Below are 15,370 nucleotides of genomic sequence, written 5' to 3' on the forward strand. Positions count from 1 at the left end.
GTCACGTACAGAGGCGGATTTAGTGGTGCCGTTGAAACGTTTGATTGGATTGCCTGGTAAACAGCTATATGGCGCCTGTTACGTTGATTCACGTTTATGCATTTCTTTTGTTGTGATAAAACGTTTAGCTAGCTGACGGGCAATTTTCGTTAATCGTATTATCCACAAAGTTATATTTGTCTGTTTTTATAATTTGAGAGGATGAGTGGCGGAGTGTATGGAGGCGGTGAGTGTGATTTTGCGGTCAAAATTAAATGAATGAACTCGCCACGTTGTGCCGTAGTTAGCTACCAATAACTAGCTAACAGTAGTAGGAGACAACTACATACAACTAGCTTGCTAGCTAGCTAACCTGTTAGTAGGTGATCTGCAGACTGGCGTTATCTTTAGCATATAGCTAGCTTAATAGCTAGTTATCAATGACGGGCAAAATCATTTATTTTCTCTCATGCACTTCTTACTTTGTGATTTACCGAACAGAACTGCCAGCGTGCCTGCCAACAATAACTGAAAGATGCTACTAGCTAACTCGCTAGCTGCATGGCTAACAGCCCTTTGCAGATGAATTACACGATAACGTTAGCTTGCTTTCTATTTTAGCTAGTTAGGCTATCTGCAAGTTCTACCAAAACAAGTTTAGATTGCTTTCAGTGACTTTTTAAAACGTTCTCTAGCTTCCTTAGTAGAAATGTAACTAACGTTAGTTGCCAAGTGTGTTAAGCTAGCCTCTGGTCTTGACGTAAGTAAACACATTGCTTACTGTTGTGTCATTTATACACTTGTGCTTACTCTCTCTGCAGATGAGGTTGGAGCCCTGGTGTTTGACATAGGATCATACACAGTGAGAGCTGGCTATGCTGGAGAAGATTGTCCCAAGGTAAGTGTCCTAGTCTAGTGACCTGATTAACTATGCATCTTCCTCTACATATTCATTTTCAATTAGAGGGTATATCAATGTCAGGAAATGAGGACTGTAACCCATGACAGTGAGCATGAATTAGTTTTAGGTAGTCAGTTCCTGTCATACTTGCTTTTGGGCAATTCCATGGTAACAAACTGCTGAGACTTGAAGAACAGTCCATCCAAAGTTTGATAACAGAATGGTGTGTACCAAACTTTGAAACTGCACTGTTCTTCAAGTAAATATGTTTTTGTAACAATTTGATGTGGAAATTGTTAAACGCAGTCCTTGTGCATTGTTTTAGGATTTAATATTGCAATAATTGTTTTTTTGTTTGAAAAATCTGAGTTTCAGAATCACTGTTATTGTGGAATTGCCCATTTGCCCAACTCCATTAACACCTCTGCCATCAGTAGACATGAAGGTGCCACTATCTAGGGGTCTATTCATTAGTGCACACAGTAGCGAAACAGTTGGCAACGGTAAACCATAATCAACAAAAAGTTGGACTACAGGATAGCCTAACATTACTTCTTAGTCCAAGGACCTTACATGTTCTATTAAGAAGTCTGTTGACCAATCCAAGTAACATAATTTTTTAAAAGTCCCCATCAAAATATGTTTTTTTTGCATAGGCTGCGTCTCAATCCATCTGCCTGTGTCAGTCTTCCACATCTGCGGTGGAAGGCGGCCAGGCTACAGCAGTGTTTGTCAGAACATGAAGCGTCCCGAAAATTGGTCTTCTCACGAAAATGTCTGTAGCATCCAAGCGGTCTACAGTCTAATATATGACCACTATATGGAAAGATGAGAATCTCACGAACGCGTTGGTGTTTTCAGTGTTGCCTTATGACCCCCACATGTGTAATGTAATAGAACTGAAAGTCATGATCAAGGGCTAGGGCGAGGCTATAGTTGTTTCATTGTTGCTGATGCTGTTTGCCATAACAAATTACATTGTTCTGCAAACTAGCAAAAAGGTGTTCCACCTTTAGTTGGAGAAAATACATTCATGTTTCACTGACAGTATTCTGGACAGTAGTGATAGAAACAATGGATTAAAATGCCATTATCTCAGACCTGCCCCAAGAATTAGCCTACTTACACAACCGAGTGCTCCTGCTCCATTCCTCTGAGTTGGCCCATGTTATATACATTTCTTTCTGCACATAGGCTGACTTCCCCACAGTGATCGGCGTGACCCTGGACAGAGAGGATGGCAGCACCCCGATGGAGACAGACGGCGGGGACAAGGGCAAGCAGGGCACCAACTACTTCATCGACACCAACCAGCTGAGGGTGGCCCGCGAGAACATGGAGGTCATGTCACCGCTCAAAAACGGCATGAGTGAGTCTCTCTTCCCTGACTTGATCGTAGGCAATGTGTAAGTTGTATAGACAGTATTCTGCTGTGATGAAATTAAAATCCTCAAAGTTGGTGGAGCAAATGCTGCTGGTCCTGTGAAGTGGCCCCTAGATAGTATGGTAGAGGGAATGCCAGGCTCAGTGATGCCTTCATCATCTATGACACTGCACAATGTTTTGGGAGAGGATCCTTATCTGGACTGCTCTGTTTGTCTGTGGTCAGTGTCTCCAGAGGCTTCCCCTGTATATGCTTTGCCACTATGTTGAAATGATCAGCATTCAACAGTGATTTGAGGTTTATGAAGAGGGTGGTCTTTGTTAGAAAAGAGAAATGATGGTTGTTCATTGGTCAGACTGAGAGCCATCATGGCGTAGGTGTTGGGTTTCTTTCTCACAAACTTTCCATGGTGCTAATTTGATGCCAGTAAATATAACAGGCTAGCCATCTCAAATGGGAAATGGGAAGTAACTGAAAACGAGGTGTTGTTTTTGTCCACCCCATTTTAAATATTTTTATGAGATTGCCATTTAGGACATTGCTTACATGGTCCTTCAAGCTGTCGATATGGAGGTAATGATGACCTGACTGTTGTTAATCTGAATTCAGTACAGGGGAGTTGGACTATTTAGAGAAGTGTGACAGCAATCTTAATTGACGCAGAGGAGCACTTTGGCACCAGAAACCTCCTTAGAGTGCTGACCTGGATCATTATTCGCACACTTCGCTAAAATTAGCAAATTTCATCAGTCTTTTTTTTTCTTTTCAGTATCTGACCCAGCAACAGAGATGAGAGGTAGGCTAATAAGATTCAGTTGTGTGACGAGACGTATGCACTATGCATGCACACCTTAATTATTCAACAGTACTGGGCCTTATTTGTAGCAGCAAATGACCTGTATGCAGTGCCTTCAGAAAGTATTCACATCCCTTGACTTATTTAACATTTTGTTGTGTTATAGCCTGAGTTTAAAATTCCCCATATTGTCAAAGTGGAATTATGTTTTGATACATTTTTTTATTAATGAAAAGCAGGAACATCTTGAGTCAATAAGTATTCAACCCCTTTATTATGGCAAGCCTAAATTAAGTTCAGGATTAGAAATGTACATTTTATATTTTTTTAAAGTCACAAGTTGCATGGCCTCACTCGGTGTGCAGTAATAGTATTTAACATGATTTTTGGATGACTACCACATCTCTGTACTCCCATATAATTATCTGTAAGGTCCCTCAGTCAAACAGTGAATTTCAAACACCGGTTCAACCACAAAGACTAGGGAGATTTTCCAATGCGTCACAAAGAAGGGCAGCTATTGGTAGATGGGTAAAAAAAAAAAATATATATATATATATATATATATACAAATATATATATATTTGGATGGTGTATTGATACACCATCCAAAGTGTAATTAATGACTTCACCATGCTCAAATGGATATTCAATGTCTGCCTTTAATTTGTATATATATATATATATTTGTATATATATATATTTGTATATATATATATATGTATATATATATACAAATATATATTTGGATGGTGTATTTATATATATATATGTATATATATGTATATATATATGTGTATGTATATATATATATATATATATATATATATACATACATACATACACACAAATTAAAGGCAGACATTGAATATCCATTTGAGCATGGTGAAGTCATTAATTACACTTTGGATGGTGTATCAATACACCCAGTCACTACAAAGATACAGACGTCCATCCTAACTCAGTTAAACTCAGAAAAAGGAAGCCGCATTTAGGGATTTCTCTGTGAGGCTAATGGTGACTTTAAAACAGTTATCAGTTTAATGGCTGTGATAGGAGAAAACTGAGGATGAATCAACAACATTGTATAAAATAAAACATATTCTAAAACATTCATCCTCTTTGCAATAAGTCACTAAAGTAATACTGCGAAAAATGTGGCAAAGCAATTCTCTTTTTGTCCTGAATACAAAGTGTTATGTTATAGGGGCAAATCCAATACAACACATTACTAAGTACCACTCTCCATATTTTCAATCACAATGGTGGCTGCATCATGTTATGGGTATACTTGTAAACGTTAAGGACTGGGGAGTTTTTCAGGATAAAAAAATGAATGTAATCCTAGAGGAAAATCTGATTGTCTGCTTTCCACCAGACACTGGGAGATTAATTCAGCAGTACAATAACCTAAAACACAAGACCAAATATACACTGGAGTTGCTTACCGATGAAGAAAGTGAATGTTCCTCAGTGGCCGAGTTACCATTTTGATTTAAATCTACTTGAAATTATTTGGCAAAGACCTGAAAATGGTTGTTTAGCAATGATCAACAACCAAGTTGACCGAGCTTGAAGAATATTGAAAAGAATAATGGGCAAATGTTGCACAATCCAGGTGTGGAAATCTCTTAGTCTTACCCAGAAATACTCACAACCATTATTGCTGCCCAAGGTGTTTCTACAATGTATTGAGTGTAAATTAAATATTTCTATATTTTCTTTTCAATAAATTAGCTAATATTTGCTAAAAACATGTTTTTACTTTGTCATTATTGGGTATTGTGTGTAGATGGGTGAACAAAGTGACCCATGGTGGGGTTATGGTATGGGCAGGCATAAGCTACCGACAATGAACACATTTTGTCAATGGTAATTTGAATGCACAGAGATACGGTGATGAGATCCTGAGTACCATAACCATGCTATTCATCCGCTGCCATCACCTCATGTTTCAGAATGATAATGCACTCCCCCATGTCGCAAGGATCTGTACACAATTCCTGGATGCTGAAATTGTCCCAGTTCTTCCATGGCCTGCATACTCACCAGACATGTCACTCATTGAGCATATTTGGGATGCTCTGGATCGACGTGTACGACTGCGTGTTCCAGTTCCTGACAATATCAAGCAAACTTTGCAATATCAACTATATGCAAAGGAGATGTGTCGCACTGCATGAAAATGGTGGTCACACCAGAAACAGACTTGTTTTCTGATCCACACCCCCTAACTCTTTTTTTTTTTTTTAAGGTATTTTTGACCAAAACATGCAAATCTGTATTCCCAGTTGTGGAATACATAGATTAGAGTTGAATACATTTCTTTCAGTTGACTGTGTTCCTTATGAACTGTAACTCAGTAAAATCTTAAATTGTTGCATGTTGCGTTTTATATATTTGTTTTGTGTTCGTGACAGTAAACCCAGGAATTGAAACAAATTATTTCCCCATCGTTTCATTTTGAACATAACCATTTTTTTTGTGTTGTTGTTCTGACCAGAAAAATAAAGTTCTGAACCGGTTCGCATCAAAGAAATATTGGTTTATAATCATTCCTTTTTTTTATACAATTATTATCATTTGTATAATTTTTGTTGTACTTTTAACCCTTTATCTCCCCAATTTTGAGATATCCAAAATCACAAAAGTCCCCTACGGACTCGAGAGGCGAAGGTCGAGAGCCATGCGTCCTCCTAAACACGCCCTGTCAAGCCACACTACTTCTTTACACACTGCTTGCTTAACCTGGAAGGCAGCTGCACCAATGTGTCAGAGAACACCGTTCAGCTGCCAACTGAAGTCAGCTTGTAGGCGCCCGGCCCGCCACAAGGAGTCACTAGAGCGGGATTGGACTCGGGAATCCCAGCCAAAACCTCCCTTAACCCGAACTACGCTAAACTAATTGTGCACCGCCTCATGGGTCTCACAGTCACGGCCAGCTGTGACACAGCCTGGGATCAAACCCGGGTCTGTAGTAACGCCTCAAGCACTACGATGCAGTGCCTTAGACTGCTGCACCTCTCGGGAGGCCCATATCGCTCCTCTGTCAGTTTTTAAAACTCAAATCTTTTTTTTTTGTTAATTTAGCTCAACATTAAATTACTTCACCAATCAGTGCAGATAGAGCAGCTTGTTATAGAGCAGGTAAACTATTGAATCTTTATAGGAAAGCCGTGAAGAGCAAATTGTCTTCTGCCATAAAAGCATGGTTTAATCCTAATGAAAAACAAACGTACACACTGTGCACTGTGCTGCCAGTCACCATGGACAGACAAGTCTTTGAACTTCAGAGACTTGTCTTAATGTTGGACCAGAGCAAACTTTAGCTAGTTAGCTTGTGTGTGCAGAGCAGCACTAGAATTAAAAACACTTCTTACCTTTTTGTGGTTAATTAATCCAATGTGAAACGTGATAGCTTTAGTTGGGCTATCATTAAAAGTTTATCCATTCTTCTATAATTAAAAGGCCTACATCATCAGTAGGCTACTGCAACCTAGGCTTTGGAGGAAGAGGGGCAGGTACCCTACACCCACCGGCAAAGATTTCCAGCTGGCAGGCAGACCCTGGAATATGTTTCTAAGTGACCGAGTAAGGACTTTGCATGGACATTTTGTTGTGATTTTTGTGGGACTGGAGTAAAATGCCCGGAACAAAAAAAAAGTTAACTTTCGTTCTGATTCTGTTGCTTGAATAATTTAGTTGTTTTCAGTTCTGTTCCCTGAACCAGTTCCAACGCCTGATTAAACCTGGCATCGTAGTCAAAATTCTGCTATCGTGACAACTCTTAACTGTGCAAGTAATGCACTAATTAGCAAGGAATATCAACAAATGTGCACACATGCTTTGATCTCCAAAGCGCACAACCGGGGATGATCGAAAGCCCTCTCCTGCCTGTCAATGCAATTACAATCCTACTCGATGTGCTCTGCAGAAATTGGGAAAACAGCAATACATTGCATCCATAGAACAATGATCAAATTCTAATTTGGAGTAATTTATTGATATTGCGATTTGTGTGATTTTTATTTTTCATGTCCATTCAGACAACTCAAATCTATTCTTATTGTCCGACAATTTTTTGTGTTAATGTCGAGCCCGGTCTATTATTTATTTTATACAAGGAAAACTACCTTGGCCCACCCTGTTGTCTATAGATTTTTGTGCCAATTTTTCACTGGATACCAGTGACATCCTCTTACTCATTCATTTGCGTTTTTGTTTTCTTATCTGTGAAGTCGAGGACTGGGACAGCTTCCAGGCCATCCTAGACCACACCTACAAGATGCACTTCAAGTCGGAACCCAGCATGCATCCTGTACTCATGTCAGAAGCCTCGGTGAGTAGGCCTCACCTTCAGTTTGGAATGAGCCTTGTGTCATTTTTTTCACCCCCCCCCCCCCCCCCCCGTAATAGTGCATTGGATTTGTGATAACCTCATTCAGTATGGAATGAGCCCCATGTAAGTTGAAATGACAGTGAACACCAACTGCCACTCGTGCCATCAATGTCCAAAGTGGCTCACCTGATTTTGAATCACAACAAACCACTATGGAATTACTATACTGTGATATAGTACTGTGATATATGGTATTAAGTATATATGGTGTCCTGCTGGTTTAGGCACCAAATTAAAAAAAAACACTCTGAAACAGAAGGTACTATCTATATTTGTTCAGTAAGAAACGCTAGTTCACGTTTTCAGTTGAAAATCGTTTTGCTATGGTGTGCCCTAAAGAACACAGCACTGTTTTCCCTTCTTTTCTCTCATCTCTGTGCAGTGGAACACACGAGCCAAGCGGGAGAAGCTAACCGAGCTAATGTTTGAGCATTACAACATTCCCGCCTTCTTCCTGTGTAAAACGGCAGTGCTGTCTTCGTATCCTTAAGCCATCCAGGCTTGCAGAGTAGATTGACATGAAATGGGGATGTTGTTGGAAGTTTGAAGTGGTGGATTGGTGGTGTTACTGTAATAAAACACTAGTCAAATTCGATTCATCTGCTGTTTAATAATGACCCCAACATCTCCTGAATAGTTTTGTTTTTCTATTCCTTTTATTTAACCTTTATTTATCCAGGTTTGTCTCATTGAAAACTTCTCTCGTCCAAAGTAGATTTGTATTTTGCCATTATCTATTGCTCATGTGACTTTGACACAAGGGTTTGGCCTAAAATACATTTTCATCTCTGTGGAAATGTGCCTTTTCCTTAACTCTGAGTGCCTGAGCTTTGCCAATGGACGATCCACAGGGTTGGTGTTAGACAGCGGAGCCACACACACAACAGCCATTCCAGTGCATGACGGTTACGTGCTTCAGCAAGGTAAATTGTCACTTCTTCGGCCACCCTCTCTTCCTATTTTGATTTGTGGTTTTTACTTTTCATGGGACATGTCCACACATTTGTCTAATAAAGGAATGATAAACTCTTACCCTTATGAGTTAGTTGCAATAACAATCTTTTTGGACACACTTGACCAGAAATGTCATCCATCCACATTGAAGCTATTGTGTCTCATGATGTGGGTATAAATGAATTAATATAGATACATATTTGGTTTTGAATACCAAGCTTGTGGAAACTCCAAAAATCTATTAACTGGGTAACACCTCTGTCTCTCCCTACAACAAATTGAACCCCCATAGAAAGTATGGTAGCAGTAAGATTAAGTAAAGAGACGCAGGAAAGAGGTTTGACATTGTATACACCTCCAAATCATCCCCTTACAGTAAAGATACATATTTTTTTATTTTATTAGGTTATAGCAACCATATTGGCAAAGTATCAAGGGCTAGGCTTTCTGCAGTGAGGCCATTTCGGAGCTGCATTGAAATTCAAGACTGAGGAGAATGGCACAGGAGTCCAGGCTGGCATATTAATTAGGGGATTGTGTTACCCAGAAATCAATGAAGCCTTTTTAGTTGATATAATATGAGGGAATGTTAATTCGGAAAAGGAGTATTAGGTTAGGGTCATTAAAGGACAAGGCCTCCGTTCACAGTGGTGTTAAGTCATTCAGTTTTCTTGGCCTGTGTATGTCATAGATGTTATAAGCCATCCTAGCTGGTGTATACACTGAGTGTACAAAACACTAGGAACGCCTTCCTAATATTTAGTTGCATCCCCCCTTGACCTCGGAACAGCCTCGATTCGTTGGGGAATGGACTCTACAAAGAATCGAAAGCGTTCCACAGGGATGCTGGCCCATGTTGACTCCAATGCTTCCCACAGTTCTCTGGTGGTCCTTTGGGTGGTGGACCATTCTTGATACACACACACACACAGGATAATGTTGAGCGTGAAAACCCCAGCAAAAAGCATACATTCACTTAAATCAGTGTAGATTAAGAGTTGACCGCCAATATAGTTTTCACTTGGCTAGTCTGTCATGGATAGAGCAGGTGTTCATAATGTTTTGTGCACGGAGTGTATGTTCCAATGATAGGAAAATAAAATGATAGATGATACAGCATTTTTTTTTTCTAAATGTGTTTTGGATATGACGACAAATGAAAATGATGCTGTCTTCAATATCCTTTCCCCAAAACAATCAGTGACACCTTTTTGGTATTTTGTTTCAGGCATTGTCAAGTCTCCCCTTGCTGGGGATTTTATGAGCATGCAATGTAGAGAGCTATTTCAAGAGTTAAATGTTGAAATAGTCCCTCCTTACATGATTGCCTCAAAGGTGAGACCTGCTAAAGTAAGTCAAAACTACTCATTTCAGAGATTCCACATCTCACTTTTTTTTGGTGCTATTCCTCAAGTTACGGTGGTGGGGTGGTGTAAGTACTTAGATATTTAAAAAATATCTTTACATGTTCATGTTGTCTCATGGATTTTCCTTCATCCGCTCGACGTTTCATTAGTCACTTGGGTCTGTTTGGGTATCTGCATGTAATATTAAGGCTGTCTGTAATTTAATGATTGACCAATAACAATTAATACAAGTGATGCTCTAACTCAGGTCTTTGGTTCCCATACACTGTGTGCATGAACATCAAGTTGACATGGGCCATAAAATTGGTATAGACAAAATTTGTTTGATCAACTCTATACCAAAAGCCCTACATTGGTCTAGTGGTCTAGTTAATTGGAATTCCCTTGTCATTCTCTGTTGTCTTGTACTTGCATTAGCATGAATTTAAATGAGCATGTCACACAGCATGCTTGAAAAAGTCATAATCTACAAAATCTAAAGCGATATCCATAATTGAATAAGCACTAGGGGAAAGAAACATGATTAGGAACCCGACTTCACAGGAATCCCATTCATCCTTCATATTTTTGATTTCTCATACCACAAAATGTGACATTCTTCATTGTCCTGCGATTGTCTTCGCCCGTCACACTCTGAGATGCGATTTCTCTGAATTTATCAGGAATTCCTCATATTCCTGACATCAAGACTTGGTAGCCTTTTATCCCTGGCTCCGTATTATTACACTCTCTTATGCCTGGTCCCAGATCTGTTTGTGCTGTCTCGCCAACTCCTATGGTCATTTCCATAAACGGCACAAACAGATCTGGGACCAGGGTGCTTCTCTTCCATTGAGATGGCACACTGCTAATCTTAGCGTTTCTCATTGTAGGATGCAGTACGTGAAGGAGCCCCAGCAAGCTGGAAGAAGAAGGAGAAACTACCCCAAGTCACCCGTTCCTGGCACAACTACATGTGTAATGTAAGTAGTTATGTGTGCTATCATAAACAGAAAGTCATAAACAGTCCTATGTGTCACCGAATCATATGGATCATAGACGTGATATAAACCTGCCTTTATCATTTACATTTTCTTTCGTGAATTTTCATTACTGCTACAGGGCTTGTGAGTTAACACTTGTCCTCTTGTTGGAGAAGAAGAATATAGATTTACTTTGTCCGTATGGACAAGAAGGGGGGGGGGGGGGGGGGGGGGAATCACAGTAGGCCTATCAAACAATTACTCCGATCAGAATTGGATCAGAGAGGCCAACATTGGAATAATATTCAAATCACATGTTCATGTACATAAACAATAAAACCTAGCTGCATGTCAAAGTGTAGGGGATTTATTATTACAGTGGCTTTGGAAAATATTCTCATCCCTTTGACTTTTTCCACAATGTTTTGTTACAATGTAGGATTAAAATGAATTTAAAAGGCAAAGAAATAAAATACCAATGAGAAAACGCTTACATAAGTAGTCAACCCCCCTGAGTCAATACGTGTTAAATCACCTTTGGCAGCGATTTACAGCTGTGAGTCTTTCTGGGTATGTCTCAAATAACTTTGAACACATGGATTGTACAATATTTACACATTATTCTTTTTTTTTAATGTTTCAAGGTCTGTCATGTTGGTTGTTGATCATTGCTAGACAGCCATTTTCAATTCTTGTCATAGATTTTCAAGCTGATTTAGGTCAAAACTGTAACTAGGCTACTCAGGAACACTCAATGTCATCTTTGGTAAACAACCCCAGTGTATATTTGGCCCTGTGCTTAAGTTTATTGTGTTAGCTAATCCAAGTGTATTATTTTAAAAGGCTAATTGATCATTAGAAAACCCTTTTGCAGTTATATTAGCACAGCTGAAAACTGTTGTTCTGATTTAAAGAAGCAAAAAAAATGGCCTTTAGAGTAGTTGAGTATCTGGAGCATAAGCGTTTGCTGGTTCGATCACAGGCTCAAAATGGCCAGAAACAAATAACTTTCTTCTGAAACTCGTCAGTCTATTCTTGTTCTGAGACATGAAGGCTATTCCATGCGAGAAATTGCCAAGAAACTGAAGATCTCGTACAGGCCACTCCAGGATGCTGGCCTTCTAGGCAGAGTTGCAAAGAAAAATACATATCTCAGACTGGCCAATAAAAGAAAAGATGGGCAAAAGAACAGACACTGGACAGAGGGGCTCTGCCTAGAAGGCCAGCATCCCGGAGACGACTCTTCACTGTTGACGTTGAGACTGGTGTTTTGCGGGTACTATTTAATGAAGCTGCCAGTTGAGGGCTTGTGAGGCGTCTGTTTCTCAAACTAGACACTAATGTACTGGTGGACCTCTTGCTCAGTGCACCGGGGCCTCCCACCCCTTTTCTATTCTGGTTTGAGCCAGATTGCACTGTTCTGTAATTGGAGTAGGACACAGCGTTGTACGAGATCTTCAGTTTCTTGGCAATTTCTGACATGGAATAGCCTTAATTTCTCAGAACAAGAATTGACTGACGAGTTTCAGAAGAAAGTTCTTAGTTTCTGGCCATTTTGACCCAGCTACAATGGTAATTTACAACATCAATTTGATGTAGTGTATATATTTTTATATTACCCATCTAACAACCAATAGGTGCCCTTTTGCAAGGCATTAAACCTCCCTGGTCTTTGTGGTTGAATCTGTGTTTGAAATGCACTGCTCTACTGAGGGACCCTACAGATAATTGTATGTGTGGGTTACAAAGATGAGGTAGTCATTCAAAAATCATGTTTAACACTATTGCACAGAGTACATCCTTGCCACTTACTATCTTACTTCTTAAGCAAAAAAATATGACTGAACTTATTTAGGCTTGCCATAAGAGGTTGAATAGTTATTGACTCAAGATATTTCAGCTTTTCAATTTTGTATTAATATTCAAAAGTAAATCATCTAAAACATAATGTCAAAGTGGAATTTATGTTATTGTGTTTAGGTCAATGACATAAAATCTCAATTGAATCCTTTTTAAATTCATGCTGTAACACAACAAAATGTGGAATAAGTCACAGGGGTGTGAATACTTTCTGAAGGCCCTGTAAGTGCGTATGGCCTACAGCCTCATGTCTAAACTGATGCTGACACAAGTGAGGCACCAGAAAATGTAGCCAAACTTTAATGAGACTTTCTAATTACATAAATATAGGCTAAATGCCAGTAATTTTTTGACAAACATAATTAACATTAACATCTAAAGGCTTGTTTCTGTCGATGTACTCGGCACGGTTCATTTAGATAAAATAGTGCCTGTTTGCACATCACCCACCTTGAATCTGTGCATAGGTGGTCAGCATTTGGAAACTATTTAACCATAAATGTTATTGTTTAAAACCTGAACGTTTTATGTCATTTTATGAATCGTGTCTCACCTTGGTTTAAAGTAACCTAGCCTAACCAAAAATACGACCATGAAAATGTTGAGAATGATTTAAAACACTTAATTGAAACCATCATTTCTCTTATGTTCTATTCATTTTCAAATTAACAATCAGTCAAAGGCCATAATCCGAGTCATATTACCCATGCTCTTTGATGCATCTTTAGATCGACCCTCTTAATATATAACGGATCTTTTTTGGGGGGGGGGGGTGGGATAAGTGAATTGAGCTTTTGGACAAGTAAGAAAATGTGTCCTACAAGTGGCTAAAAAAAGTTAATGTCAGGCCCTGCTGCTTGAGTATTTAATGTTTTTTGCCCTGTCTCCAGACTGTGATCCAGGATTTCCAGGCCTCCGTGCTGCAGGTCTCAGACTCTCCGTACGATGAACAGTGAGTCCACCATAATCTACTCCATTCAAACATTTCACAATAACCACCGCAGAATAGTTCCATCCCTTAAAGGGTTATTTCTCCATTGTTTTGAAATGTAATCCTCTCTCCCACAGAGTTGCAGCCCAGATGCCCACAGTTCACTACGAGCTGCCCAATGGATACAACTGTGACTTTGGGGCAGAGAGGCTGAAGATTCCAGAGGGCCTTTTCGACCCTTCCAATGCCAAGGTAAGAATCACCGATTGTCAAAAAGCCTTAATCATCCTATGTGACCGGACCTGTCTGAAATGTGGTGTTCAGAATGTTCAGTGTTCTAACCGTCTGTTCCGGTTCTCCTCCACAGGGTCTGTCTGGCAACACCATGTTGGGAGTCGGCCACGTGGTGACCACCAGTGTGGGAATGTGTGACATTGATATTCGGCCGGTAGGTGCCTACATTCAAGACCTATGTATTTTGTGAGTGACACTTTGTATGTTTGTCATTCTGAATGACATGTTAAAGCAAGGTTGAGGCCAGTTGACCTTTTCCCCCCACTTGAATGAAGAGGTTCTACAGAACTGACTTTTGATCTTTGTCCCAGGGTCTTTATGGTAGTGTGGTGGTCACCGGCGGCAACACACTCATCTCTGGCTTCACGGACCGACTCACCAGAGAACTCTCTCAGAAGACCCCCCCTGTGAGTGCTACACTAAACTATTACTCAAATACTTACTTCATCCATTTGTAGTACTCTTAAAGTTAGTAATCTCGGTGCCCGTCTTCTCTCCTCTGTTCAGAGCATGAGGCTGAAGTTGATAGCCAACAACACAACAGTGGAGCGCAGGTTCAGTGCCTGGATAGGAGGCTCAATCCTGGCATCACTAGTGAGTTCACTTCCATATACTTTTACTGTATTGCAATGCTTCTGGTCACTAGCTCACTATGATTTGTGTGTTTGCCGGATTTTTACATTTTTTTATTATAACATGATATTACTTTGACCTAATAAGTGTCATGTTTTATTTTACCCTAGGGAACTTTCCAGCAAATGTGGATCTCGAAACAAGAGTACGAGGAGGGCGGTAAGCAGTGTGTGGACAGAAAGTGCCCTTGATTGACCGCCAACGATGTTCTGCTGCCTCCAGAACTCCAGAACAACGTGTCTAGTTTAACATTTTAATGTGGACTCCGGAGCACCCAAGGACGGTTGCTGTTTTTGACGATTAAAAAAAAACCGGATAAGTCTGTCTTTTTTTATAATTTTATGTAGAAAACGTTGACTAACAAACCGTGTCACATTGCTATGAAGAGAGAGGGAGAGGCTAAATTCCTTTTTGATTCCACATAATTTTCAGTATATTTAATAAGAGGACTGATATTTTGATATCAATCCTCTTGACAGGTAGAAACACTTGGGCAGTGTTCGTGGTTATGCATTATATAATGTGGTGTCAGGTGAATGTCATTTGTCTTTAAACCTTTCCATTTTGGGGTAGTGAATTAGCTTCTCTAATGATGCCAAGACAATTATTCACTGCAAATGAAATTTGTATTTAATTTCGCTCATGTTTTATATTTGATTGGCTATTTGCTGTCTTGAAAATAAAATGAATATTTGTTAAGTGATTTTCTTGTTTTGACACTTGCAACTAATTTGACGCACTTGTGTACATTCACTTTATTTACATTTTTCAGCAGAACAGATGCATAATTTTACAACTTATCATCTGCTTAAATGATTTCACAGGTTGTGGTTAGTCACCATACAATCCCCAACTAAAATGCAAATGAATGCCAACAAAAAATTATGCAATGTCATTTAATGAGGAAAAT

General features: G+C 39.5%; 1 protein-coding gene across 2 annotated transcripts; it reads left to right on the top strand.

Moving 5' to 3' along the window:
* Positions 1 to 51: 51 nt before the first annotated feature.
* Positions 52 to 15,163, top strand: LOC123997444 (actin-like protein 6A). 2 transcript variants are annotated; one of them, XM_046301692.1, is made up of 14 exons: positions 52 to 226; positions 801 to 877; positions 2,075 to 2,249; positions 7,299 to 7,399; positions 7,842 to 7,939; positions 8,288 to 8,382; positions 9,642 to 9,763; positions 10,653 to 10,742; positions 13,493 to 13,554; positions 13,671 to 13,785; positions 13,901 to 13,981; positions 14,139 to 14,234; positions 14,335 to 14,421; positions 14,571 to 15,163. In XM_046301692.1, the coding sequence occupies exons 1-14, from the start codon at positions 202 to 204 to the stop codon at positions 14,649 to 14,651; spliced, it is 1,305 nt and encodes a 434-aa protein (XP_046157648.1). In that variant the 5' UTR covers positions 52 to 201; the 3' UTR covers positions 14,652 to 15,163. The 2 variants fall into 2 exon arrangements, with proteins under 2 accessions (XP_046157648.1, XP_046157649.1); XM_046301693.1 differs by having other exon boundaries at positions 9,642 to 9,748.
* Positions 15,164 to 15,370: the final 207 nt, after the last annotated feature.

This window comes from Oncorhynchus gorbuscha, linkage group LG15 (assembly GCF_021184085.1).
Source record: "Oncorhynchus gorbuscha isolate QuinsamMale2020 ecotype Even-year linkage group LG15, OgorEven_v1.0, whole genome shotgun sequence".
NCBI classification, from domain to species: domain Eukaryota; kingdom Metazoa; phylum Chordata; class Actinopteri; order Salmoniformes; family Salmonidae; genus Oncorhynchus; species Oncorhynchus gorbuscha.